This window comes from Platichthys flesus, chromosome 4 (assembly GCF_949316205.1).
Source record: "Platichthys flesus chromosome 4, fPlaFle2.1, whole genome shotgun sequence".
Lineage (NCBI taxonomy): Eukaryota > Metazoa > Chordata > Actinopteri > Pleuronectiformes > Pleuronectidae > Platichthys > Platichthys flesus.
This window is the reverse complement of record NC_084948.1, coordinates 24,211,410-24,238,213: the sequence shown is the minus strand read 5'-3', so window position 1 is coordinate 24,238,213 and position 26,804 is coordinate 24,211,410. Positions and strand designations below refer to the sequence as shown.

Genomic DNA, 26,804 nt, shown 5'->3' with positions numbered 1-26,804 from the left:
AAAGCAGTAATGAACTAAATGGAAGAATATATACATAACCATCAGCACAGACAACAGCTAAGTACATAAGCCATTAGCTAGGCTTAAACATTGACAGAAACAGACTGATTCATCTGTTACCAATTTAGCTTCAAAACCAAATGGCAAGAGCCGGAAGAACTTCGGGATGAGAGGGGCTTAAATGGATGGAAGCAGTGAATCATACTGTACCCAAAGTCATCTCTAAAAAGGAATCATCTCAGGTAATGACCGCAAGACAACAGCTTCCTCTGTGACTCAGAATAATTGGTCCAACAGAGCGTTAATACCAAGCCGAGACTGGGATAGAGAAACAGAGAACAAAGAATGAGGTGTCCTTGTAGCTTCTCCACCTAAAAAGGTCAAAATCAGAGGGGTCAGACATCGCTGTGAATCCTCTTCACTGTCACTGCAGCCCCGCCTCGCTCTGTCAGGGCCCACGCAGACCCCTCCAGTGGTTCCTGCTCCTCACTCTGCAGCTGTCATGATATTTACACACCTCCTCAGACACACAGCACACACAAGCTACATCTTAGTCGAAGAAATGCTTAAACCACGAATGCGAAAAAAGATGTGCATCAAGCATCTGTATCAAAGGTGATCATGAGTCAGACTGAAACGATTAAGAGGTACTAAAACCTTCCAATAAGCAAACCAATACAGCTTAAAGATTAACAGATATCAAAAGGTTAATATTCATTTCAGAACCAAAGATCAATCAATACAGATGTCAGAAACCTACTTAGGACAAATAACAGTCCTAGTCTCTGTGCTCCCCAGACTCTGGTATATGCGCTTGTTTATGAGCCACCACACCTCTACTAAAAAATTAATGAATACCAAACAGGAGACATCAGTCTTAACCTTGCAAACCCTGGCAATCAAATACTCAATCTCTTCTTCTCAAAAGGTAATAAAAGAAGCAAGAAACCATGTTTTTCTCAGAACATGCACCAACACAGCATTGTTTAAAATCATAGATGGATTATAATGTCCCTGAAACCACAATGCATAACATCTAGTACTGACAGTAATTCTTTGAAACAAAAGCAGAATAGGCACTGCCTATTGACTGGAATCCTTACTAGAGATGTTCTGATACCATTTTCCCTTCAAGGTACTGATTCAGAAACCTGAACTTTGCATACTGATACCAAGCATCTATCTGAAAGTAGTGCATTTAAAAAGAAAACCTTATGTAACGGATGTTAACAGCTGTACGCTTCTAACTTTGCATGGAAGTATTGAAGCCATAATTGAAAGAATGTATGCTATACAACCTATTTTATCATATAATTTGACAACCAGAAGTGTAAAAGAACACAAAATCATTTGTAAAATTGGCAACACTAGTGTTATCCCTCAATACTGGAGTCTTGCATGCAGTACATAGGATTGTGTACTCACTGATGCCCAACCCAGCATTTTCAGTATCGGTAAATCTCTAATCCTTAAATCAATAGCTAGCTACTGAGATTCAAGCCTTGTACATTCAATTTAAATCAATAGATATCAAATCTCAGCTCAGTAAAAATACAGTGTTTTTGTATCCAGCTGAAGACTTTGCATGAGAGTATTCATACGTCTAAGACCGAGACACAAACACCCTGACTGCAAAAACAAAATCATCATGCAGTAGCTCAAAAAAAATGATAAAACATAGATACTGCTGTGTTATCTGATACTTGTTTTTCTTCTTCATGGGAACACATTTCAGTGTGTTTCAGTGATCATGAACATGCAGTGTTGCAAATTGGTCTGAGCAGCAGGGTGGTAATGATGTCAGCCAGGAAGCAACAGCAGCATTTTATTCCTCTAGCTCTCACAAAACAGCGTAAACACAGACACAGGACATGTTCGGAAAATCAGGTAACCTTTGTGGGACGTGGCAAGGTAACAGAATTCCATGAGAACAACACCCTCACACAACAACACAGCCAGGAATATTTGATCTCTACGTGAACAAAGCCTGATTCAGGTGTGGGATTTTCCACTGCGGAAAAATGACGGTTGGAAAGGCCTGTTATAGGGCAGTGCTAATATTAGCTGGTCTTATCTGGACAAACGGCACATGGCTGAGGAAATGACGGAAAAGATATCACTGTGGGTTCAAGCTATCCCCCAGGAAGTCACGGGAATTTAGGCAAATCGAACTGATAACCATCAAAATGACAGGGAAATCACCCAGGCTTGTCAGGGCCACTCAATCTCACTCAGATATAGTTAAGAGACGCTTAACTATATCGCTGGAATCACTCCATATTCTGTACCCATTCAGCAGAGGCTGCTATCAAAACTGAGAGGCTTGTGGTTCATAACCATCAAGCACCTGTTGCCTGGGAAATATGTTACATGAGAAACTGAAGTTAGGACAGCAAATCCATTTTGGGTTGTTTCACTACTTGACTGAGTAAGAACCATAACTACTTGTCTCGTCTATCAACAAGCCACCAAATGCTTTTAGGTTTCACAAGCGGTAGATACTACACGCTGCCATCACTAAAAAATGTAGCAGAGAACAGTTTTTCAACTATGACATTAAATAAGATGAGTTTGGTGTAATCTTTTTGGACTTTTAGCAAGGCAAGAGGTAAATATACAACAAATTAGTTAATATAAAAGGTAAAATTCACACTGTATTGCAGGCTTTTGTAGTCAAGACTCCTCAGCTCAGGAACTCATGCTTGTTAATTTGTTCTTTTAATGCCACACTGCATGCAGGGTTGCAGTCACCTTTTGGATTTATTATTGCCTGATAACACATAACCCTAGCTCCACATAACAGGCCGAATATCACTTAGTGTTTCCCTGCTGCTACAACCATATACTATGTCACTGACTTTAGTTTTACAGTTACTTCTTGAGTAATAGCACAAGTGCTGTGCATCAAAATCTCTGTCTTTGCAAAGCAATCACTTTTCACACACTTGTACAAATATTTGACATTTTCTCACAAAAAAGCTGACACACACCATCATGACTTTGTTTTCAAGATGGTAGACTCAGCTACACAAACAGTTTGACAACAGCACACTTGATGCCATTCCCTGATTACATAAGAGAGGCAACACTCAACTGTGATTATGAAGTCCAGTTGGGTAAAACAGACCTTTATGCAGTGAGTGTGACTAATAGCAGAGAGAGACGTGAGGGTGGAGAGGTTATGAGTGTACCTGCTGGGGGCCATCCCCGTTGACCATGGCTGGGGGTGGTGGTGAAGGAAGCATTGGGAGTTCAGTGCTGAGAAGCTGGCCGGACTCCAGAGGTGGGGTGTGGTCTGCCATGTCTCCCTCATTCACACTACTGAAGAGGTTCTCCTGCAACAAAAGACACAGCAATCAATAGAGTGCTGCAGGGATGACGCACTTTGAACGCCAATCCGGAAGTAAGCAGCACACTGGTTCCTTTGACAAATGCCAATGGGATTTTTATGTTAAGCTTAAGATACTTGCATGTTTTTTGTGTTTATGGTGATTATATTTAACGTCCCGGTCAACCGCCAGAGTCCCACTTAACTGCTTGCTAGCAGACACACAATAGCTGTAAAAGATATGTCACTAGTGGGATATTTAGTCTTAGAAATTACATGACAATGTCTTGAGCTTGATGGATAGATTCAAGGGATGGCTGTAGATATTGCGATTGCCTAATGCAAAATTATTATATTACATTTCTCACTAGAAAATATCATTTTTTTTTTTAACCTGCTGCCTGCAAGCAGTTCTCTATTAATATTAAAACCAAGTGAAACATCCTGAATTCAATAAGACTCTAATAGTTTTAGGATATGACTGTTTGGGAAACAGGATGAACACATCTGCTATCAGGCATGAGGCAGATAGTCTCTAACTGTGCTGTTGTTTCCAGTAAGGAGATAGTAACAAGCTGAATCACACTGAGTGGGAATTTGATTCACATCCAAATTAATCTTCAAACACATCAATTGCTTTTTCCGCTGCTGATCATTTTGTGGCAAAGGAGCCCAGTTGCTAACTCTGAAAGCTATTTACTGGTGGCAGCCAGGTTAGACCATCTGATCCATCTCAACTAAAGAGGCCTGATCACAGACCACAGGGAGGGTATAAGTGATTGGAAACTCATCTGTGCTCCTTGTGATAGTCTGTGTTGTCCATCACTCCTGTAATGTCTTGTCAACAGTACATGTTGCATGCTTTGTTTGCATGGAGCTTGTACAGTCGATATAGAACCATAAAATAAAATGGCAACACATGAGCCACAGTCAGGAAGAGTTTATCAATAAATATCAGAAGATGTCTCCTCTCAAGGGTCATGTAAAACAAGATACTATATTAACAACAATAAATCACAGAGATATTCTCAAACAGTGTACTCACATCCTGCTGAGCATTGTGGTTTATTAGGTGTATTGAATTCAAGCAATCAACAAATGCAGACCAAGAGGGATTATACATAAGCTCATGTCAAGTCAAACTCTTTCAGAGTATGGAGAGAGGATAGATAGGGTGCCTTTTAAGACACTACCATGCAGTTAGACACAGGGCCACAATGAGGGCAGACCACTTGTGATAAAAATTTGAAGCTTGATCACACGGTAAACAACAATTCTGCCAGAAAACAACAGAACAGCGTGAGGGAAATGTAACATGTGTCCTTGAACCTAATTACAATCTCACGCATGCGCCCGTCGAAAGACAGTGATCTGGCTTATCTGTTGGCTTTAGCCCCTCCCCTGCTTGAGCTTATACAACAAAGTCAGTTTACAGTGCGTTGGTCAATGAACTGGATTTGAGGAACTATTGCTGCGGCGGAGGACTGCAATGGGATTAGCCCAGTATTACCAGCAGGCTTCAGATGATGGCAGGATTCTTCCGCAGCCATTCGGCCTCCGGCACACTGCAATAAGTTTGTTTAGCACTCACAGCCTATTATAAACCGATCCATGTTACATCTTAAGGTTGTTTACTCTGGACAAACTTCCAAAACAGCTCCATGGGGTCAGGGAGGGAGCAGATTGTTGGAAGAGAACCTCCTGTGATTAGTGACCCAACCTCCTGTGATTAGTGACCCACCCTATAATATACTCTTACAATTGTCCCCCGAGCAACCACCTTTGACACAGTAAAGAAAACCTACTTTAGAGTGGTATTATCCCATAAGAAATTAAGATTATTCTTTCATTTCAGCTATGGTATTATTTGATTGGGGAGAATGGGTAACTTATACTCCTGTTATTGAATGCTTGGAGGTTGTCAGTGGATCTGCATGATTGCCAGGTTACCTACAATAAAATATGACATGTAATCCTACGCCTCCTCTACAAAAATAAAGTTGATGTTAAATATCTTCTTTATAGAATAAGTGGCAGTGTCCAATTTCGTTCTGTATTTGACTGTGGCCAAGAGAGCAGCCGTTTCTCGGTTGCAGTTTTGGTGAGACCAGGGAAAACACCCTGAAAGGTTAGTATCACGGGCCACTGCGTCTTCTGCTTAATCCTCATAAGACCGAAGAATGGATGAGGAACTAACATGAACTAAAGTGTATAAAGAAAAACACTGTGTGAAAACCTGCTTGGCAATAAACTTGAGAGTGAAATGTTTGGTTGTCAGTGAATACCGATTAATCTTATTTCCCAACAACACTTGAACGGGGACGTTAAACTGAAACACCTGGAGACATGTTTTTCCACTCATCAGTGTCCAGTTGAACAGCTGGCTTTCCATTCAGTGCATGTACGTGACTTGGCATTGATGTTGACTTAGCATTACTGTTAGCAGGGCTGACACTTGTGTTCAACACGTCACATTATTGAAGACAAGAATAAAAGTCAGTGTTGTGATTAAGAGTTCCTTATTTGCCATATACATGCTTGCACTTGTTGTTAGCCACTTAGCTGGCCCTGCTACTTAGCATTACTGTTAGCAGGACTGACACGTATGTTTAAAATGTCTCATTATTGAATAAAAGAATAAAAGCTAATGTGCAGATTAAGAGTTCCTTATTTGCCACATATATGCCAACACTTGTTAGACACTTAGCTAGCCCTGTAACTTAGCATTACTGTTAGCAGGATAGACACTTGTGATACCCATGTCTCATTATTGAATATAAGAATAAAAGCCAATGTGCAGATTAAGTGGTCCTTATTTGCCATAGATATGCTAACACTTGTTGTTAGCCACTTAGCTAGCCCTGCTACTTAGCATAACTGTTAGCAGGACTGACACGTATGTTTAACATGTCCCATTATTGAATATAAGAATAAAAGCCAATGTGCAGATTAAGTGGTCCTTATTTCCCATATGCTAACACTTGTTGTTAGCCACTTAGCTAGCCCTGCTACTTAGCATAACTGTTAGCAGGACTGACACGTATGTTTAACATGTCTCACTATTAAGTATAATTCCATGTTATGGTGCAGTTCCCTGTTTGCCATATTAATGCTAATCAGGTTAGCCGGATCGCAGCCAAGACAACTATTTACTCTAGCTACAGGTGTGTGTGTCTGTGTGTGTGTTTGCTCCGGGTTATGTAAAAGCTCTCGGTTCTTATCTAACTGCGGAATAAAAAACGTAACAACACTGACGGCTGGTGAACAAATGACCACAACATTTGTCGTGTGCTCCCCCCCTCTAGAAACCCGGTGAACACGTCGCGCACACAGTCTGCAGCACCGGAGACTTTATTATAACCAGCGGCTAACGTTACTCACTCTGTCAGTCGACACAGCAGCGGCAGGAGTCCCGGACACACACGCCGATGCACGGGGGATGATTCCTCTCCCTTCGCCCTCCCAAAAAAAGAAAATGTCTTCACGTCAGCGAGCTCCGGTGACCGGCTACTGTCTGCAACACCTGAGACGGAGAGCTAGCTGGCTACCTAGATAAACACACGACCAGGCAGGGATGTGACATGCTAGCGCTAGCCCCCCCTCCTCCACCACCTCCTCCTCTAATGCTACCCAGCTTATAGTTAGCAAGATGAAGACGCGCTCTTCTTCCTCGTGAATACGAACGACGATCGCGTGCTCCGGTCGGCTGCACCCACAACAACTAGGAAGAGCTGGCGAGCGTGCGCGACGGTGCGAAGTGTCGATGTCTTTCTCCCGATCGCCACTTTTTATCGAGATAACTTTCCATCCAACCCTGCTCCGCGCAGAAAAGGCAGGAATTTCGCCATCGCTCACAGGGCCGTGTGCGCATGCGCGTCACGGCAGATCATGACGAGTCCCAAATTCCGCGATAAAGTGCAGAGAAACGTGTGGGTCGCAGCTGGGTTCAGTTTCGGTAAATATCGCGGGGACGTGACCGACATCCGGTTGGTTAAGAGTGAAACTTCCTGCGTGTTCATCCCCTTTGAAGAAGAGGTTTAAGGTTGACGTGTCTGTGGTTGGTTCGTGGGACGAGTCAGTCACGGAGGAATACGTGCACTGTGTTGTGGGGCCAGAAAAATAAAATCACCTTTTGATTTAGCTTTAACTGTGACATTTCACTGTCAGTGTCGATCTGCATGGATTTAAATTCACTGACACACGGTTGACTCGCTGCCTGTGTAGTAGTGGAATGCTGTCACGCTGTGTTATGAACAGGGTCATAGGAAATGGAGGATGATAACATTACCATCATATCATCAGTACTTACCATCATCTGCCACTGCACCTTATCTACCCATTTATCTTGTGTTTCTGTTTTTATTGTTTTTACCGCAATATTTTATATTTTATTTTATTTTATTTTATTTTATTTTATTTTATTTTATTTTATTTTATTGTATTGTATTGTATTGTATTGTATTGTATTGTATTTTATTGTATTCAAATGTACCGGCTGCTATGACGACTTAATTTCCCTTCGGGGATGAATAAAGTAATCTATCTATCTATCTATGAGGCAAGTTTGCAAATCTATGCTTGTAAGGACTTTGCGTTTACCATTAATAAATGTGGACAACCTGACCCTAACCTTAACCAATTAATCAATCAATCAAATTTTATTTGTATATCCCATATTCACAAATCACAATTAGTCTCATAGGACTTTAACATGGTGTGACATCCTCTTCCCTTAACCCTCAACAAGAGTAAGGAAAAACTGCTAAAAACCATCTCAACAGGGTAAAGATACTTAAAAAAACCTCAGAGAGAGCCACATGTGAGGGATCCCTCTCCCAGGACGGACAAAAGTGCAATAGATGTCAAGTGTAGAGGAAAACATCTGGATAAAGGTTTTAGCTGCAATGATGAGGGTAAACAATTAACCTCTGACCAATTCATGCCTAACCCCTAACCTTGACCAGGACGTCAGCAATTACATTTTGCCACATTACGACTGAGTTTTGGAAACTATTACGTCTACTGGGCCTAACAAGTACAGTGTGATAGTGGAAAAAGTCCTAAAGAGTTCACAAAAATAAATACGCACATGCACATGCACACACACACACACACACACACAAAGTCTAACTTCATTGTTACTCTATATTATGAACAGGGTCATAGGAAATTCTCACAAGCATTGAAGTACCGACTGTTATTTTGAAATATGCAGATTACCACTTCCGTTGTGACGCTTAATCTCAACTATTGTTGAAATCTCATTAGCAGCTTCTTTCATAGTTTTGTAAATAAGTAGGTTGGGCATTATTTTAAGCGTATGTGTCTTCTTAAAGGTTCAGTGTGTGGGATTTAGTGACAAATATATAAATTTAAAGGGCTCATTGGAGTAAAGAAAACAACAATTCCTGCAATTTAAATGAAACACAGTAGTGAAAACCTCACTGGGATTATTTTATATTCAATGTATCCAAGGAGCTCCTCATATATGGCATCGTTTTTCATACTTGACTGCTTTTGTGCATGACCAGCAGGCCGCTCTGAACAACCTTCAGACTGGTTGTTGAATTATGAATATGGTACAGTGTTAGCACGTATCACCGTCACAAGGGATGTCAGAAGGATCATATTCGACCTTGTTATTGCCACAGAGGAGGCCTCAACGTTACCAACCAATGTGGCAGCAGCAATCAGCCACGCAGGGAAATATCTGAAAGTGGGAAGGTTGAAGCGTTTCCTGCTGGAACGTGGTGTCCTCCAATCTGAGCACAGACCTTGTGTGGAGCCGAAGTGATACTTTCCATATGCCTACTTGCTTAATAAAAGAAGTGTGGACCTGATGCGCCATACATTTAGTTGGTTTAGGCTATGTCGGGAGGTTCAGTCCCGCTAAGTTCCCGACTCTTCACCAGTCTACAGTTAGAGTCACAACGGTCAAGGACGCTGTGGGCTTATATATCCAGTGAAACTCAATAAGTCCACTGTCATTGTCTTAAATATGTTTGAAGTAAAGGAAACAATCCTAAATCCCCAAAATGTCTCAAGTCTCAAGGATATTTTTGATAGTTTGACTTTATGGGTGTCATTGTCAAAAATATATTTCTACAGCACTTTTCTATTGCATAAAGTGCAGTTCAATGTTCATTGTTAAGCTATGAAAAGTTCCTTATAAATAAAACATTGTGCACACAGCGCACTGTTTGTATAGTCCAGTTAATTAAACTGTCTTTCCTGTTCGACTAGAATAACTGTTAGAACTAATATGTAAATTGAAACAAATAATCCAAAACCACTCCCACGATGTTCCAGGTATCAAGAATCTTGTAGGACTGCGACTACATATCTGTCACCGTCAAAATTATATGAGAGAAATCTAAATGTACATGGTAATAATTCACTTTATGTAGATAATATAGCAGCTTTTGAAGCATAGGTGCTTTTTTAATCAATGTAAAGTGTTAATTATAGATCAGGCCTTTAAATGTGAGAAGGTATTTTCCAAGTGAAATATTAGCTTTCAAAATTATTGTCTAGAAAATATTATGAATATGTAATACACATGTACCTGTGTGTATCTCTCCACTGCCCCCCCTGCTGGACGCTATTGAGGACTTCAACGTCGCCTCTGCCACTAAAGTGAGTCAAATACTTTCTTCTTCGATAGAATGCATTTAAAAATATAATGTGAATAAATGTCTATGACCATTGATAGCTGGTTTCTGGCCTTGTGCACGTCTCTTCCTCTTATCATTATTAAATCTGTGCATTACTCATGGATTAGACCACACCCACCACCTGTGACTTGGGCCTTTATTGTCACATCAGTTGTAAAGTTTTGCGACTGTGACTAATTCTGTCTGCACAAATATGCCAGATTTTGCCATGATGGCATCATGGAGGATGAGGCAAGTTTGACCAGCTATGCTTGTAAGGACTTTGCGTTGACCATTAGTAAATGTGGACAACCTGACCAAAACCTCAACCACTAACCTCTGACCAATTCCTGCCTAACCCCTAACCTTAACCAGGACCTCAGAAATTACATTTTGCCACATTACGACTGAGTTTTGAAAACTATGAAGTCTACTGGTCCTAAGAATGTCAGTGGGAAAGTGGAAAAACTCCTAAAGAGTTTACAAAAATAAATATGCACACGCACACACACACACACACACACACACACACTCACAGTCTAACTTCAGGGGACTTTACATTGTTACTTTCACAGATTTGCTGGAGACTTACTCTAGCCTTACCCTTAACCCTAACCTTAAGCGTAATCCTAATATTTAACTAAACGTAACCTTGACTTTATGTAAACCTAATCTTAGTTTGAATCCAATCCTAACCTAAACCCATCTTTACCTAACCTTAACCTTAACCTTAATCTTAACTTTAACTTTAACTTTAACTTTAACTTTAACCTTAACCTTAACCTTAACCTTAACCTTAACCCTAACTTTATCCTTAACCTTAACCTAAACTAAATCCTAACCTAAACCTAATCCTTACCCTAACCTACACCTAATCTTATTCCAACCCTCACCCTCACCCTAACCCTAACCTAATACATTTCTTCACTTTAAAATCTTTAATGAATTTTGGCCTTTATTTTTAACCCCATAAGAAATACAAGTCACCATAGTAATAAGTAATAGTAATACCGAGACTACACACACGCACACTCTGAATACACCAGACATACTGAAATTATCAAAGCAGATAGGAAATAATAATCAGAAGCTCCGCTCTCCGACTCTCAGTGAACGCAGCAGCTAGCTACAGGAAGTGAGGAGGTGCGGTTGTTGTTCAGTCGGTGGCGGTGTAGCGGCTAAATGCTAAAGCTAGCGACACCAGGCAGCAACCAGGAACCACTGACGTGAAGTTATGACAACCGACATGATTTCACCAGCAACTTGATTCGCCAAATATGTTGACGGCCGACTTGTCAGCGTCACTGTCGAGCAGGAAGCGACGCCGCGCACGAGACGCTCACTAAAGGGAAACTGTAAAGGTAATGACAACACTTTGAAGCGAGCGAGCACCAACAACAACACGTTAATTAGCTTTGACGTTAATTAGCGTTGTGTTGTTTTTCCCACTGTTGCGTTGAACTGCTCTCATCGTTAATGTCACGGCCACATTCACTTGTGGTGCTGTTAGCTTGTTTGAGCTACAATGCACAACACGCCTAGCTCATCTTTGTTGTTGTTGGTTTGCAGCCCTTCTTATTGGAAGTGTTGTGTGCTCAATGATAAGTGCAACTCTGTGTTAGTGGCTCAGTGAGGTGCACCCGCTGCAGGGTTTACAGGTTAACCGGGGACACAACCCGAGCAGGAAACGATGGGCTTCGTTTGCTATGATGCTCTGAATCACTGAGAGAACTTCTGCATAATGATATTAAAAATGATTTGGCCCTTTTGTGGCTTTTTCCATTTTAAAGTGCCATTCACAATCTTGAGTCTGCAGGAAGGAAACTGTGTTCCAAGAGACGAGTAGGGTTTTATGAGCATATATATATTGATCTTTGGAAAAAGGAACCTGAGCCAACAGATACACCATCTCAATTAAACACAGACAGTTTATTTCAAATAACTTTTATGCACATCTGGTAACAGCCAGATTATGAATTAAAAAGGAGTTTGTTCTTGGCAGAAATATTGCATTAGGCTTCAGATAAGGTGGAGGAAAGAACTCTGTCAACACAGTTTAATGGGTTTATCCCAGTCAACACTGGTGCATGTTTTAATCTGTCTGTGAAGTTGGACTCTGTGCCCAGTTGCTGTCTGTGCCCCTGAGTGCCTTTTTGAGATATGGAAAACGCAGTGGATAATTTACCCACCTAGTTTTGACATTAAGCATTTGTTGCTGCAGACTCGACCGCACTTAATTTCCAATTTCTTTCTTGTCTTTTATATTAAAATCTACTTTGACCTTCCTTCGGTCGGATTTTGCAAGACTTTATTGTAATCACTGTATTATTATGAAGAAGAATGATTTGTATGCAGTCAAGGATTTATTAACTGGAGTGGGAATAGCTTTTAACATAACGACTTCAGCATATTTCTGCTTGGCTGTGACTCAGCATTTTGCTTTCCAGCATAAATCACTAATTCTTTCAAAGAATACCTCAAAGTACAATGCTTCAGAGTATTAAGCAGACAACCCACGACACAACTTTTCCAGTATATTTTAATTATTATCTTCTCACTATGACGTTCCACATTTCTAGCTTCAGTACGTTACACTTTCTAAATCAAATTCTCTCGATGACTCATATTAACCTCTGTTGAACTTTGCTTTCTCTTCCTTTCACAGCTGAGTAGCATGCTGGACGTGGGGAAGTGGCCAGTGTTTGCACTCCTTCCTCCAGAGGAACTGAAGCTTATCCGGCAGGCCTGTGTCTTTGGCAGCGCTGCGAACGAAGCCCTCTATGTCACCGTTAACGATGAGGTAACACTCTGACCTTAAGCCAGGTTCCCTTAATCTTTTTGTTTACATTCAGACAATTAGCAAGAATCGACTTAACATCCCTTTTTTAAAATACCAGTTTGATTATTTTCTGCGTGCAGGTGGTCAGGAAATAGCCTCAGTTCCCTCTGGTTCTCACCGGCTGATACTAGATGCGGTTTCCAAGCCTAGGGATAAGCAGATAGAATGAGGCTATCTTTAGCCATATAGGCCTAATGCCTGAGCAAGCTCCATTTTTATCCCGTGGGAAGGTGCCTCATCTTTCCAACCTTGCTCATTTGTTTTTCCCTTTAGTCCAATTAGTTTATATTTCACGGTAGATGATTGAGGTGTAGAAATGAATGTTGGTTGAACTCATTATTTTCATTTATCAGTTTGTCATTTGGAAAGATGACAAACTGCCACTGGGACGGTATGATGGACATGTTTCTCTCTTTTCTGACATTAAAGAGACTGAACAGACCATTAAGATGACAAGACCAATTAATTGATAATGATTTGTAATTGATTCACACACCAGTTTTGCCTTGCTATCTAGTCCCCTCCCAATGTGTCAACTCACCATATTTGTGCCGGGGTGTCCGTGTCAGTGAACACCTGAATGTCACATTCATGTATAATTTCTCAATATCAGAAGCATCTCAGCAGTGACGTCTGTTTGGTATTTGCAGGTCTTTGCGCTGGGCACCAACTGCAGCGGCTGTTTAGGGCTCGGAGATCTTCAAAGCACTATTGAGCCGCGCAGGATTGATGTCTTGTGCGGAAAGAAAATTGTGTCCCTGAGCTATGGAACGGGACCACATGTGGCTATCGCTACTGCAGGTAATCCAGTTCAGTTGACTTGAATTTGTCCCAGAGGGCAATTTTCCTCAGAACGCAAAGGAAAGGCATCACAGAGAAATAAGATCACAGACAGACAAAGATGACACATGCAGAGGTCTCAAGTCAGATTTTATTATTTTGCTGTTTCTTTACTGTCAGAGTTATTTTATTTAACCTGAATAAACAGTTTAAATGTTAACATTCAAATATTTAATGATTGAATTAACATATTTTGATAAATAGATATAAAAGTTCAGGCTGTACACTAGAATTTAACTGTTGTAATGTGGAATGAAAGGGCCATTTGATAGCAACTAGACTTGGCTGCAGATGTTTCACCTCATCAAGAAGCTTCTTCAGTATCTACAACCAAGTCCAATTGCCCTCAATTCAACTCTTCTTTAACACGTCAAGTGGCACTGGTGCAGCTAAATAATATATAAACAAAGTTTTGCATCAACATGTAGATGTGATGTATTTATTGGACTCCTTAATGGCTCAATCAGTGTTTTCCTATTATATAAGATATTTATTCACATACACTATATTATAGATGAACAACAGCCTTTTGTTTCCCAGAAATCAAATTGCTAATATGCTGTTACTTTTTTTAAATTAAAATTGTTATTCGTACTGCTAAATTTACTTGATGGCGAGTGTCAACGAGACTTTAACTTTCGGTATCTTTGATAATGGGGCTTCTCTTGTGCAGGATCAATAAGAGCCTCTTTCCACCGCCCCTCTTCCTCTCCCTTCATGCTATTCCGAGAGCTGTGAGGATCCTCCACACAGACTTGTGGAAACCTATGTATTCATCTGGAAATAGCCAGCGCTGCAACCCTTATATACACTGCATTGTTCTATCAGTTCCTGGTACTTGGTGGCCTTCCTCTCTTTGCATCCTTTTCCCTCCCTCTTGCCTCCTCAGACCATATGGCTGTATCAGCCCTTAGGTATGTTTGAACTAACACAGAAATGTGCAGTTTTTCCCTAAGTTTCTTAATCCTCTGTCTCCTTGGTGGTCTCCTCTAGCTAAAGAACTGAATGAATGGAACTGGTCTCACGTATCTTATGTTTTTCTTTTCCATCTGTCCTGCTCCGAGTTGTCAGCCAGCGCTCTGAGGACTTTGTCGTGTCGCCATCTGTATCCCCCCTGGCAAAGCTCAGTCTTGAACCTTGTCGATATGTCCGCCAACGTGTTTCTCTTTCCACATGACTCGCACGGTGAATCCTTCTCATTCCATTCTAGTGTTGGAAGACTTTAGCTCATCCATCAAAGCAGGACAGCGATAAGGAAGTGCTCCAGTCTCCAAAGTTCAGGACACGTCATCTTTTGCTTTGATCGCACATGGTCCACATTTCTTGTGATCCACATTCCACATTCCACCGGCCTTTTACTGTAACCCTCCCTCCTCCAGGTGTCGGGCCTCGGCTTGGATCAGATCTTTCATCTGCTCTCAGTCTTCTTTCTCCCTTTTGCTGGAAGTGGGTGGGTCTAACTCCTTGTCTGTCTGTCTGTTCCTGACAATGCCCTTCAACCTCAGCCTGTTGTCTGCCAGTGCCACTGTGTGACTGAGCTGTCCACTTGTGTCCCGAACTTGTGGTGACACGTCCGGCATTTTCCATGAGTGGTGTCTCTGTGCATCATCTGAAACCTGCACTTTGCCACCTTGGACTCTTTGATTAGTGATGATGGGGGCAGCTGTAACCGGCCAGACTTAATGTCTAACCCTAATGACAGGAAGTTTGGTGGAATTCAGAGCCACACGCTAAAGTGTTCAATGGCCCGTGAACTCCTTCCCCTGATGTCATAGATACTTCACCATGGTTCCTTTTGTTTTAGCTTCAGAATCCACCGTGTTCGTAGATGGGATGAATTTGTTATGGGTTTGTTCATCCATTAAGCCTCTTATCGAAGGTTTGGAGGTAGCTCGACATAATTAGTGGCCATCTGGATTCTTTTCCTGCGGCTGTGAGCAGATTCATTCCCATGATAAACCAGTTAGGGGCCTGTTTTATTTACTTTTCCAGGTCCTGCCCCTGGGTTATGAAGTGGGCCTTAGTCTTAACTCTTCATCAGTGTTGTACATCAAATTAGGCATAATGTTATAATATGTTCTGATTATTTTCCTTCTGCAAATACATTTTAGTTTAATAAATGCCAATTAAAGAATATTTAGATCTCTTCTAATTTCTACTAAAAGTTGTACTGACGCTTTTCTGTAATCTATGTGAAGTCGACTGGTTCTTATCTGTTCATGTTCTCACAGTGGTTATTTTTTTTTTTTTCGGTTGGTGTGTAGATGGAGAGGTGTTTGCGTGGGGCCACAATGGCTACAGCCAACTTGGCAATGGGACCACCAACCATGGACTGACCCCTGCCCTGGTGTCCACCAACCTCCTGAGCAAGAGGGTCACAGAGGTGGCCTGTGGCTCCCACCACACCATTGCCCGAACAACTGATGGAGAGGTGATTAATCGTCACTTTTCTTTCTGCTTAATCTGTGTTTTTCTTTGGACTGTGACACTATTTATCTCTGTGTTCAGGTCTATGCATGGGGTTACAACAACTCGGGCCAAGTGGGTTCAGGCTCCACCGCCAACCAGCCGACACCACGGAGGGTCAGCAGCTGCCTGCAGAACAAAGTGGTGGTTAACGTGGCCTGTGGGCAGCTCTGCTCCATGGCCGTTCTGGACAATGGAGAGGTAAAGCATCACATCAGCCTGCAGATGTTTAACACAAATAAGTGAATCACCTCTCTCAGCAAGTCCATTTTGTGGCAGTCAGCAAATCGTAAATATTTTTTTGAGTGGTTGGCCAATAAAAATGTTTATTGCAGCTTAGCATAAGATAATCATGAGCTTAGCAGTTTGTACATTAGAGGCCTGGCTCATCGTTTTATGAGAGATATGGATTAATCTCATCCGATTTAATGCTCTCATTCATGCATAAAGACAGTGTTCGTCATAGTTTACAGGGAAATGAGTTTCTTGCAAATGGGGACTTTTCAGAGTAACTATTCCAGGACAAACGTTTTTTAAATATATCCACCAAAATAAAGTGAGGAGAAAAGTTTAGAGAAAATGTGAATTATGTATTTAAACTCTGCACTAAACTAGAACTGTTACTTCCACCAAGGCCCAACAGTCTCATTACATTTAGTCAAGCTGCACTATATTATACACTCATAAATATCAACCCCCTAAATAGATTTAATTCGGATCTATCCCAAAGTATTATGGTTTCTTTCTTGACCCATGTCCCATCTTTCCACCAAGTTTCTGTTAAGTAGTTTTCACTTAATCCTGCTGAAAACAAACCAATGGACAGGGTTGACAACCTCCTTGGCGGAGGTAACAGTGCCTCGACATAGTGTGTGCATTGATCTGAATTTGTCCCGTTTGTAGATCTATGGTTGGGGCTACAACTGCAATGGGCAGCTCGGTTTGGGCAACAATGGAAATCAGCAGACGCCGTGCAGGATCGCTGCTCTTCAGGGTGTCAACATCGTCCAGGTGAGAATCAAAAACAGAGCTTCATAATAATTCTCTCTATTTCAGTCTTTCTCTAAATTTTTCTGACTATTTATCTGAGTTAACATTCACAGTAATTTCTCTCTCTCTCCCTATGTCAGGTTGCCTGTGGATATGCACATACATTGGCACTTACAGATGAGGGGTTGGTTTACGCCTGGGGTGCCAACTCGTACGGGCAGTTGGGAACAGGCAATAAGAGTAACCAAGCTCTTCCCACGCAAATAAACACAGACAAGGACAGGTAAGTGTTTTGTTTTTAACCCCCAGCCTAAAAATAGCCCTGCCACCTTCCTGCCACCATAACACGTCACCAAGAGCTTCATGACAACATCCTTCAGGACATATGTCAACACGCAGTCTGCATGATAAGCCTCAGCAGCACTTCAGAGTTTGAATTCTATCGTTGTCACTAGGATGGTGGAGGTGGCTGCGTGTCACACCAGCCACACGTCAGCTGCCAAGACCCAGAGTGGGCAGGTTCTGATGTGGGGTCAGTGTCGAGGTCAAGCGGTTGCCAGTCCCCACGTCACCCACTTCAGCGGCACAGACGATGTGTTTGCGTGCTTCGCCACGCCGGCTGTCACGTGGCATCTCCTCTCAGTAGGTAAGTGTCGAGGACGAATATAAAGGAAAACTGAAGAGCCCCAGAACTCAGACATTGTTATATAACAATGTATTATACATTGTTTGTTCAAAGGTAATCATCCTCTCTTATGGCCACATGTTATAGTTAGAATTTCCTGGAACTAAACAGGAAAATATGTTTCCTCTCCACTTCAAACAATCATACATGGTAGGGATTGATCTCAGCTCGACTTGACTGTACAGGCCACTTTGAGGTGTTGTTTTTTTTTACATGCTCCAGAAAAATCTGTTTATCAAACAAGCCGCTGAGATCACCAGTACTCTGTTACCTGCTATAGTTTTTACCTTTTCAACTGAAGGAGCGATTTAGATTGATGATTGCCTTCAATTTCCTTTACAAATATCTGCTATAGAGTCTTGACATTTCATCAATTCAGCATCAATGCTATATCTGTACAGAGGAGTGCACGTCTGCAAAAAGACGTAACGCACAATAAAGCGATGGTTTCTTTGAAAAAACAAAACAAAACTTGTTTTCTTTGTTCTTGTCAGATGGTGACGACTACCTGACTGTGGCTCAGTCTCTGAAGAAGGAGTTTGACAGCCCAGAGATTTCAGACATGAAGTTCTTGGTTGATGGGAAGTGTATCCATGTTCACAAAGCTCTGTTGAAAATCAGGTACAGAAACCAAACTCCCTGTCAAGTCACAAGGGAAAATGTTGAACCGGTGCTTTTTGGTTATTGTGATCAAATCGCAATGTTCAAAAATGTAGGTCTAGCAAAATGTCCCGAAACAATACATCCAATCACATGAACTTTTAGAGAATCTATTGTGTCTCTGGTCTTTGAATTTTTCCACACAGAATTACCACACAAAAAACCCTGGGTGCAGATAATGATCCTTGTATAGGATTAGAAACTGTGTCTGTGATGTTGTGCTGCTCATCTCTGCGTGACTGTGTTTTCCATTTTGGTCACATGAGTGTATTTATCACTTTCAGTGGTTGAGTGAGGTCATGAGTGGTGAAGCTGCTCTTTATAGAACACACTGATCACTCAAAACTTGAGTGACCTCCAAAAGAATCATGATATTTTGCTATAGAATTTACCATACATGTACATACACACCATAAACCGACTTGTCCTGTGTTGCCATCTGTTGAACATTGTGTCCTCGTCTTTCCTGTTAATGTCACAGGGAAGCGAAGACAGACCTATTGTTTCCCATTTTTCTTTTTATAACCACACTTGGACACAAAGTATCTGCATTCCAGTCGCTTGCTCTTTTGCACTGTCAGTAGGAAGGAGTCAGACTGTCTGCGACATCAACCACGGGGCACATGATCACACGAATATGCAGCAGTGGGGGGGAAAAAACAACCTGCTCTGGCTAAATCACATGCAAGTGATATGTTTGAGATGGTTTATTCAACCATGTCCTGAGAAGGAAAACTTTAAATATCAAAGCAGTTTGAGCAAGTAGACGTCTGAAATCACAAAAACAGTACAAATATCTCAGGATAGAGAAGTGGAGCCCACAACGAGATTCAAGACCGTTTGGTGATAAAGGCTGATGCTGGTGTTTCAGTGCTGTAAACATAAATACGCAACATGATTTCCTTTGTGGAATTCATACATTATAGCCTACCCCCTGCTGCTCTACAGCCCCCCCTCACCCCAACACTGACCCGATTATCTGCAGCCGCCTGCTTCACATGTTAAAGACAAACACTAGAAAATGTCTGGACCAGATTTTTGGGACATTTTCCAGAGTTCATGACTGCAAATAGCTTAAGAAACAAACATTTTAGACTATTTTCCTTTTGGTCATACTCTATCCGAACAGTATATAAACTAATTAGGCTCTTAAAACATCCTCATCCTTATGTCTGCATCCTTTTATTATGTCTGCTTTCCTTCCCGCTGTAGGTGTGAGCATTTCCGTTCGCTTCTGAACGAGACAGACGAGGACTCCATAGAGATCCACCAGTTCTCCTACCTGGTGTACAGAGCCTTTCTGGAGTACCTCTACACAGACACTATCAACCTGCCACCAGAGGATGCTATTGGTAAGGGCCCGAGCTCATCACACTCGCTCTGTGAGCACCAGGAATGGAGTCAGTGTATAAGTCTTGAGTAGACTCACTTGTGTGTCGCGTGTTGTTTTCACAGGGCTGCTGGACTTGGCTACGTTCTACCGAGAGACAAGGCTGAAGAGGCTGTGCCAGGAAACCATCAAGAGGGGCATCGCAGAGGAGAACGCCATCACCCTGCTCTCTGCTGCTGTCAAGTATGAGGCGCGGGTAAGCTCATAGCCACTGACACACAGTCAGACACCATGGTGGTGGGTGCCTTGCCTTCACAGTAGCTAGTCGGTTATACCTCTCAGCATTGACAAGACGGCCCTCTTCATTTTTAGGACCTGGAGGAGTTCTGCTTCAAGTTTTGCGTCAACCACCTCACAGCTGTCACGCAGACCCAGGCCTTTGTGGACATGGACCACGACCTGCTCAAGAACTTCATTAGCAAAGCCAGCCGCTATGGGGCCTTCAAAAACTGACTAGACTGCCCCTGTAGTGACTAGTTGAAGCTCACCCGGGTCTAGAGGGTCGACCCTAGACCAAAGTAAACAGGAGGCCGATCAGTGGTTCAAAGCCTTGTGGCCGGGGGAGTAAACACTGGAGGGGCAAAGGGTTTAAGGTTTCCCCCCTCTAGCTGATGCTTCTGTGTGACTGGCCTCACCTCGGCCACACACAGCGGCCGCACGCTGGGTAAATACTCACCTCAGTCCCGAGCAGACAGCGTGGTCGTCCTTCTGTCACCTTTGTGTTATTGACTAATCGCTCGGCTGATTCAGTATCAGATTTGTTTTGATCACACTTGTCACCAGCCTGATGTGGTGCATCGGTGAGCAGCTCGGACAGGACACGTCAAGTCACTGCATCAATCTTTGCAACCACCCAAGGTTTGTTGCTTTGAAGATCACAGCCCTGCATCAGGAAGTAAAGCGAATGATCAATAGGTAGTTAAGTGCACGCAATTTGTGATCAGCAGCGACAGGAAGTGATCGGAAACAAACGCGTAGGCCAGGACTTGACCTTTCACATTGTGCTGCTTTTCTTTGAAGCCTTTTTTCCAGATTGAGGAGTAGATTTTAACGAGGGGGGAAACAAGCTGCTGTTCTATTTTACAAACTTCAACTTGTTTTTTTTTCCTGAAAAATTATAATTAGCATCTGATCAACAAAACCAATTTCTTGTGTAAGTCACTGTTACATTTTTGCCACGTTTGTTTTGTATCGTAGTTTTTCACCTTTGTCATCCGAACTTTCCGTTACCGTTTATGTATTGGATTAATGTATTGACATTTGCACTGTTTGCTCTGGTCGACTGTCAGAGGACTGATAGAGGAAGGTGTAGTCAGTTACACTTCACCGGAGATAAGGACGTCCTACTGCGCGTCAACCTGTTTTCAGATTAACCCTTTGTGTGCAGCTGGAAACTCTGTTGACTCACACAAGCTTTTATTGTGTAGCCTGTCGATGATGCACCACTGTAGATGCAACAGATTTACGCTATTTGGTTTGTTTACGGAAGTTTGGTTGGCATTGTTCTCTTTTCTTTTTTTTAAATATTTAATATGTTAGCATCAAACTTCTGCTTCTTTTTACGATAGGTTTCTTAATATCTGTCACCTGGTAGCACTTTGTGGAAATTAGCTTATTTTTAAATGCCAACTGTGACTGCGTTGAATATAGCCCAGTATATACCAGGCATATAGTTACCATATAATTCCATATAAAATTCCTAAATGTGTCTAAATATAGTAACAAAATACTTTTTCTCTAACAAGCAAACTATTATTATTTTTTATTTGGAATATTTTGATAATTTGTAAAAAAATATATAAAAAGCCTACGCTGTCATTTTGTATGAAACATTCTGTACACTGCTGTCAGCTGTGACGGTCTAAAGGTAATAAAATGAAAAACTGAATAATTTGATGTATGTGTTATTTTTGTATTGGTCTGTTTATTGCCTCATGACGTGACGTGAATGTTTACACACTTTAAACTGGTTGAAAAAATATATCCTGGTAGAAGAGTATTTTGTTAACAAAACGCAAACTGTGATAAATCTTTTTATCGATTGCATATCTAATCCAGACAGAGTGTAAAGTCAGATTTTAAAATCTGGGTTTTCTAAAACTCGTTAAAAATAACAGACTTTGATTCATAAAGTTTGTTGTTTGTAACCAAATAACACACTTTTGGACTTTTGAAACAACTTTGTGACGTCCTTATTAAAACCATCCATCAATGCATTGCTCCATAAAGACATCCATGTTCGTACATTCTTCTGAGTGACATTTTTTTTTCTTGTGTATGAAATTCAGGACCAAAATAGTCAGTGTGTTAGATATGGATGGAACTATATTGAAAATAAAGGTTCCTCCTTTTCCATGGACCCCCTGCAACCCCCTCAAGGACCCCTGGGAACCCCTGACCTAGACTGTGTAGCACTTGAATTTGTTTTCATACTCGTGCATCTCTGTGCTGAACTCCTGCAGAGCACACGTTGTTGTTTTCACACCTGCCTCCTGATATCTAATGCCTTCTCTGAAAGATTAACTCGGCGCTCGACTGAATGCTGCTTTAACTGAACCATGCATATCCAACTGAGAGAACCACTTTCTATTCGTTAACCGCAGGCAAATGAAGCTTGCAAAATCTCCTGTTTAAAAAACGTGTGTAATAGTCTTATCCAATTTAAATTGACTAATGATAAATGTGAAAAACGTCATGTATAGTTTGAACATCTCCCTGGAAGTCGAAGCTCTCGTAATTCTACGTTTGTGTCCTGATGTGCAACTTCACAGTTTCACATCATTCTGTGTGATTTTGGTCGCAGGAAGTTAAAGGCTGTTGTCAGAACAAGTTCACAGTCAACATTCGAGATAAGTCTCACAGAAAACAGATTTTTATATCTTGATAGAGGCTCAGCTGAAGCTAAACATTAGAGGCCTTGTGAGGGTCAGGCACATTGTGATGAAAGCCAGATCAGCAGCTCGCAGACGATAATTCACTTACTGGGCTCTAGCTCATGGCTACTCCCAAAATTCATGAGCGTATGGCTTCGGTGTAATGTTCCCTGGTGACTGAGCTTCCAATTGAGGAAAAGGTATTGTCTTATACACAAATACATCAAGGAAAACCAACAGGGCATTTTATTTCCTTTATTACAAAAATACTATATGACATAAGAGAACTGATATATTTCATTTCTCCTCATAAGGTTTCCCCCTGCAGCCGTAGGGGCCTTGTATTGGTATTTGCAGATTTGGCAGCCATTCGAGATAAGACATTATTTGGATAAGAATTTTATTCTAAACAGAGTTGACACAAACGGGTTCACGTGGAAATGAGGAAATGCACACAGCTGCCAACGGCCACTGGCGCTGTGCCACATGCGAAACCTCCTGGCGCCATTTCCCCAAAATATAAGGCCGAAATTACAATTGAATTCAATGACAATGACTCTCCTTGATTCTCCTTGTAAACTTGAAGGGAAGTAAAAGCTGCAGCAACTAGAAACATTTACATGTTGGAGCAGGTCGAGGAAGGGGGGGGGGGGCAAATTGGGCAGCTGATAATCTTCTATAACCTGATTACACATTATATTCCATAATGTAATAAAGCCATCATGAGTCACTCTTTCATATTGTCTGCCAGCTTTATTTTTCCTAGTTTATCGGAGCTAAGAAACAAAGCACCAGCCTCTGAGTTGATATTTGTGTGGACAGCAAATTGTTGGCTTAGTTGCAGAGAGATGTACTTTGTGTATTTGATATTTTGCTGCGGCACGTTTCTCAGGTGGTAGCACCGGCTTGTGGCTGCCGTGGAGTTATCACAGCTGCTGGTTGGTGTCCATACCAGATTATAGTGATGGAACCACATCCTGTCAACAGGCCCGTCGCTTGCTGAATAACGTGCAAAGATGTACTTCACCTTTTTTTTTTGAGTTTCCTGCCTCCGAGTTTCTGATGAACCCGTGAGGGCTGGATTGACTCAGCCTCAGAATTGACTTGAAGCACGCAGCTTAGCTTCTTATTTTTAAATAATCCTCAGGACAGAATCTGATCACTGGACTCATGGTCGGCTCTTCTGGGATTTTAGACTGTAGTATCAACATGTAGTTAGATGGTGAAATGGGAAAATGCAATGTTTTCATATGGAATTCAGCTTAAACCAAAAAAGGGGAATGAAAGCAGAGGTTTTCAGAGTTTTTTTACCTTTAGCTTCTGTTTGTTTGTTACTTGGTTTGTATATTTTTTTTTTGTAAGCAAGATTATGGCAAAAACTACCGGACGTATTTTCCCCACATTTATGAGGAAGGATGAGTCAGAGAAACTTTCTTTTACATAGTGAGATAAGGTGTTATTTGGGTTATAGGGTTATAACCCAAATAACGCCGATATGAGTTTGTGAAATTAAGTGCAGCCTCATTCAATTTCAGGGTTTGCGCTCGACTTGGTGTCTTTCTGGTGAACCTCGGTGTTCAGGCCTTTGATGCCAGAAACCTGGACACTCTCCCTCACACTTATTCTGAGTTTTCAGTGTCTGCTTGCTTACGGTCACAGATACTGTCGGTACTGAGTCACGCAAACACACAAATCTCAACACTTTGATCATTCAGTTGATAGTTGAAGTCTTTTAATCAAACAAAGGCTTGTGGTTTAATTCCATCAAACTGACTGAGCAGGCGGGGGGGGGGGGGGGGGGGGCTTTGGCTCAACACTGTTGACACTGAGTTGATAAAACCCCCTTTTTTTTTATTTTAAATGACAGTACATTCAGTCCGGTGTGGGGAGGGCGAAGGGTTTGTGGGTGGGCACTGTTTGTTTTACAAAGCCTTCAGCTGATAGGGCCGTGTGGGGGAGCCCCCACACACATACAGGCTTTCAAATACCCACAGCAAAGACTCGTGGTTATCTTATTTTAAATGTCAAGACCCTATTTTGGTTTTCATTTCCAGATTAAAATGTACGTGCACCAAGGTTTAAAAATAGAGGCGTGAGAAAATGAAGTGTCCATTCTCATTCTTTCGTTTTCCTCTTACATAAAACCCTGTTTCTTATATTTCCCATGTTGTTATTCCCTCAGAAAGTTGTGTGTGGTTGGAGTCGGGCCTCTGGTCACCACTCCCTGAGATTTTTTTAAGCTGTGGCAGCTCTGGAACGCTTCCTGAGCCTCGGGGCTTCATGTGCTGCTCTGCAGGGTTCTGCTGCCTCCACTTGTTTTCATTAATGTTGGTTTGTATGTCGCTGCCAGAACAACATTCATGAAGTCTCTTCTGCTTCCATGGGGAACATCAGAGAATCAGGCTCCAAGGCTCTTCAACACGGTGTCATTCTGCCAAATCACACATTCCATCTGTCTGTCTGTCTGTCTGTCTGTCTGTCTGTCTGTCTGTCTGTCTGTCTGTCTGTCTGTCTGTCTGTCTGTCTGTCTGTCTGTCCATCATTAGTCTGTCTGTCTGTCTTTCTGTCCATCATTACTCTGTCTGTCTGTCTGTCTGTCTGTCTGTCTGTCTGTCTGTCTGTCTGTCTGTCTGTCTGTCTGTCTGTCTGTCTGTCTGCCTGTCTGTCTGTCTGTCTGTCTGTCTATCTATCTATCCATCATTACTCAGCATGCCCAGTCACCTGAGATCTTAATCTCTTACAGTAAGTTTCGCAAGTTTAAATCCACATTAAGTCACATTTACAACACGGATTGCAAAATCCGGACTCGTCATCACATCTGTAATCCGTCTCCGTCCATTGACGATGCCCCCCCCCCCCCCCCCCCCGCCCCCCCAGCAGCGTGATGTCACCCTTTATCTTTTTCTCCTGCATTTCACTCTGGTATTCAAAAAGCCTTTGCTCCCGGCCTTGGGGGATGCCAGACTGCTTCCTGTCATTGTGAGAAATGTAACAGTCCAGGGATTTCAAGGCACATGAGTTTTGTTTAGTAACCACATACTTGCATGTGAAGAGCTTGTTTTTATGTGCCGCATGGAACTGTTTTGCGAGTCAAAGACAATAGCACAGGTTTTTCTGTTTTCTCCGAGCGCTTCGCCCCAGCCTTGATGGTGATTGTTTTGTGGTGGACGGACAAAGAGAGGGCGCACACTGGCTGTTAAACACCCACTGTCTCTTTGATTCCCCCCGGCGAAGATTTGTTCCTTCATTTGTTTGGCTATTGTTGGCTATCTCTGTGAAGTCGTGAAAAATCAACCATCTCTGGATTAGCGTGAAATGCTGCTGAACGAGAACGCACATGTTTGTATCGGTGGAGTCTCGTCCAAACGGCAAAAACATTCAAAAGCAACACGGCAAATGCTGTTAATTTGCATGGCTGTTTTCAAAATGTGAGCTTCAAAGGGACAATTTGGCAGAAAAACACTTAATTTGCCAAAAAAGCATTGATTAGCTGCCGGGAAACCCCCATTTGTGTGGTGCACTTCCTATTTGAAAAGGTGACAACCACCCAACACTAATACATTCACACACATTTCAGTGTTCCCTCGCCTAACTGCCGACCAAAAAGCAGAGAGATCTTTCAAGTTGTCTCAGATTAATTATTTATAAACTTCACATTCCTCCCTGCTAAGCTACTTCACCCTCCACAAAAGCCCCAGTGTGTTCTTTTTTTTTTTTTTTTTTTTTTGCTGACCGCCAAGTGAAGCTTTTCTATTAAAGGGAGAAGTTGAATGCGACCCTCACGCGGCGCCGTGAGGAGAAAGCTTGTGGCCACGCACTGACAAGGGGCGGCCGAGAAACCACTGAATAGAGAAAGTGCTCTGTTCTGTCTCGTGTCCCCTTCAGAAGAAAACGCTGTTCTTCTCTGACGCAGAGCGGCGGCCCACGCAAGGAGTCAAAAGCATCAGGAGACAGTTCAATTCCCACTGCACCTCCCAGCAGACCTGCGGAGGCCGTCACCTCAGGCCACTGAAGGGTTTTATTGACTGTCTCAGGCACTTTTGACCTCCTGCGTCTCCTGTGACATCTTGACTGATGAAG

General features: G+C 42.0%; 2 protein-coding genes across 2 annotated transcripts in view; one reads left to right on the top strand and one right to left on the bottom strand.

Annotated features, from left to right (window-relative positions):
- Positions 1 to 7,300, bottom strand: part of fndc3a (fibronectin type III domain containing 3A) — a 45,851-nt gene extending 38,551 nt beyond the window's left edge. Inside the window, exons 1-2 of the mRNA XM_062385496.1 lie at positions 6,710 to 7,300; positions 3,192 to 3,335 (exon numbers count right to left, since the gene is read on the bottom strand). Coding sequence (XP_062241480.1) covers positions 3,192 to 3,302 — 111 coding nt within the window. The 5' untranslated portion in view covers positions 3,303 to 3,335; positions 6,710 to 7,300. The remainder of the gene's footprint in view (positions 1 to 3,191; positions 3,336 to 6,709) is intronic.
- Positions 7,301 to 11,120: 3,820 nt separating this feature from the next.
- rcbtb2 (regulator of chromosome condensation (RCC1) and BTB (POZ) domain containing protein 2) lies at positions 11,121 to 21,742 on the top strand. Its single transcript, XM_062385492.1, has 12 exons — positions 11,121 to 11,342; positions 12,647 to 12,781; positions 13,471 to 13,621; positions 15,925 to 16,091; positions 16,169 to 16,327; positions 17,030 to 17,137; positions 17,257 to 17,399; positions 17,572 to 17,762; positions 18,296 to 18,422; positions 19,674 to 19,813; positions 19,917 to 20,047; positions 20,164 to 21,742. The coding sequence occupies exons 2-12, from the start codon at positions 12,656 to 12,658 to the stop codon at positions 20,302 to 20,304; spliced, it is 1,584 nt and encodes a 527-aa protein (XP_062241476.1). The 5' UTR covers positions 11,121 to 11,342; positions 12,647 to 12,655; the 3' UTR covers positions 20,305 to 21,742.
- Positions 21,743 to 26,804: the final 5,062 nt, after the last annotated feature.

Excerpts from the sequence above, each read along its gene's own strand:
- rcbtb2 (XM_062385492.1), top strand. The coding sequence starts at position 12,656 with ATGCTGGACGTGGGGAAGTGGCCAGTGTTTGCACTCCTTCCTCCAGAG. Across the intron at positions 12,782-13,470 it reads ATGTCACCGTTAACGATGAG|GTCTTTGCGCTGGGCACCAA; the intron begins GTAACACTCTGA and ends TGGTATTTGCAG. Across the intron at positions 13,622-15,924 it reads TGTGGCTATCGCTACTGCAG|ATGGAGAGGTGTTTGCGTGG; the intron begins GTAATCCAGTTC and ends GTTGGTGTGTAG.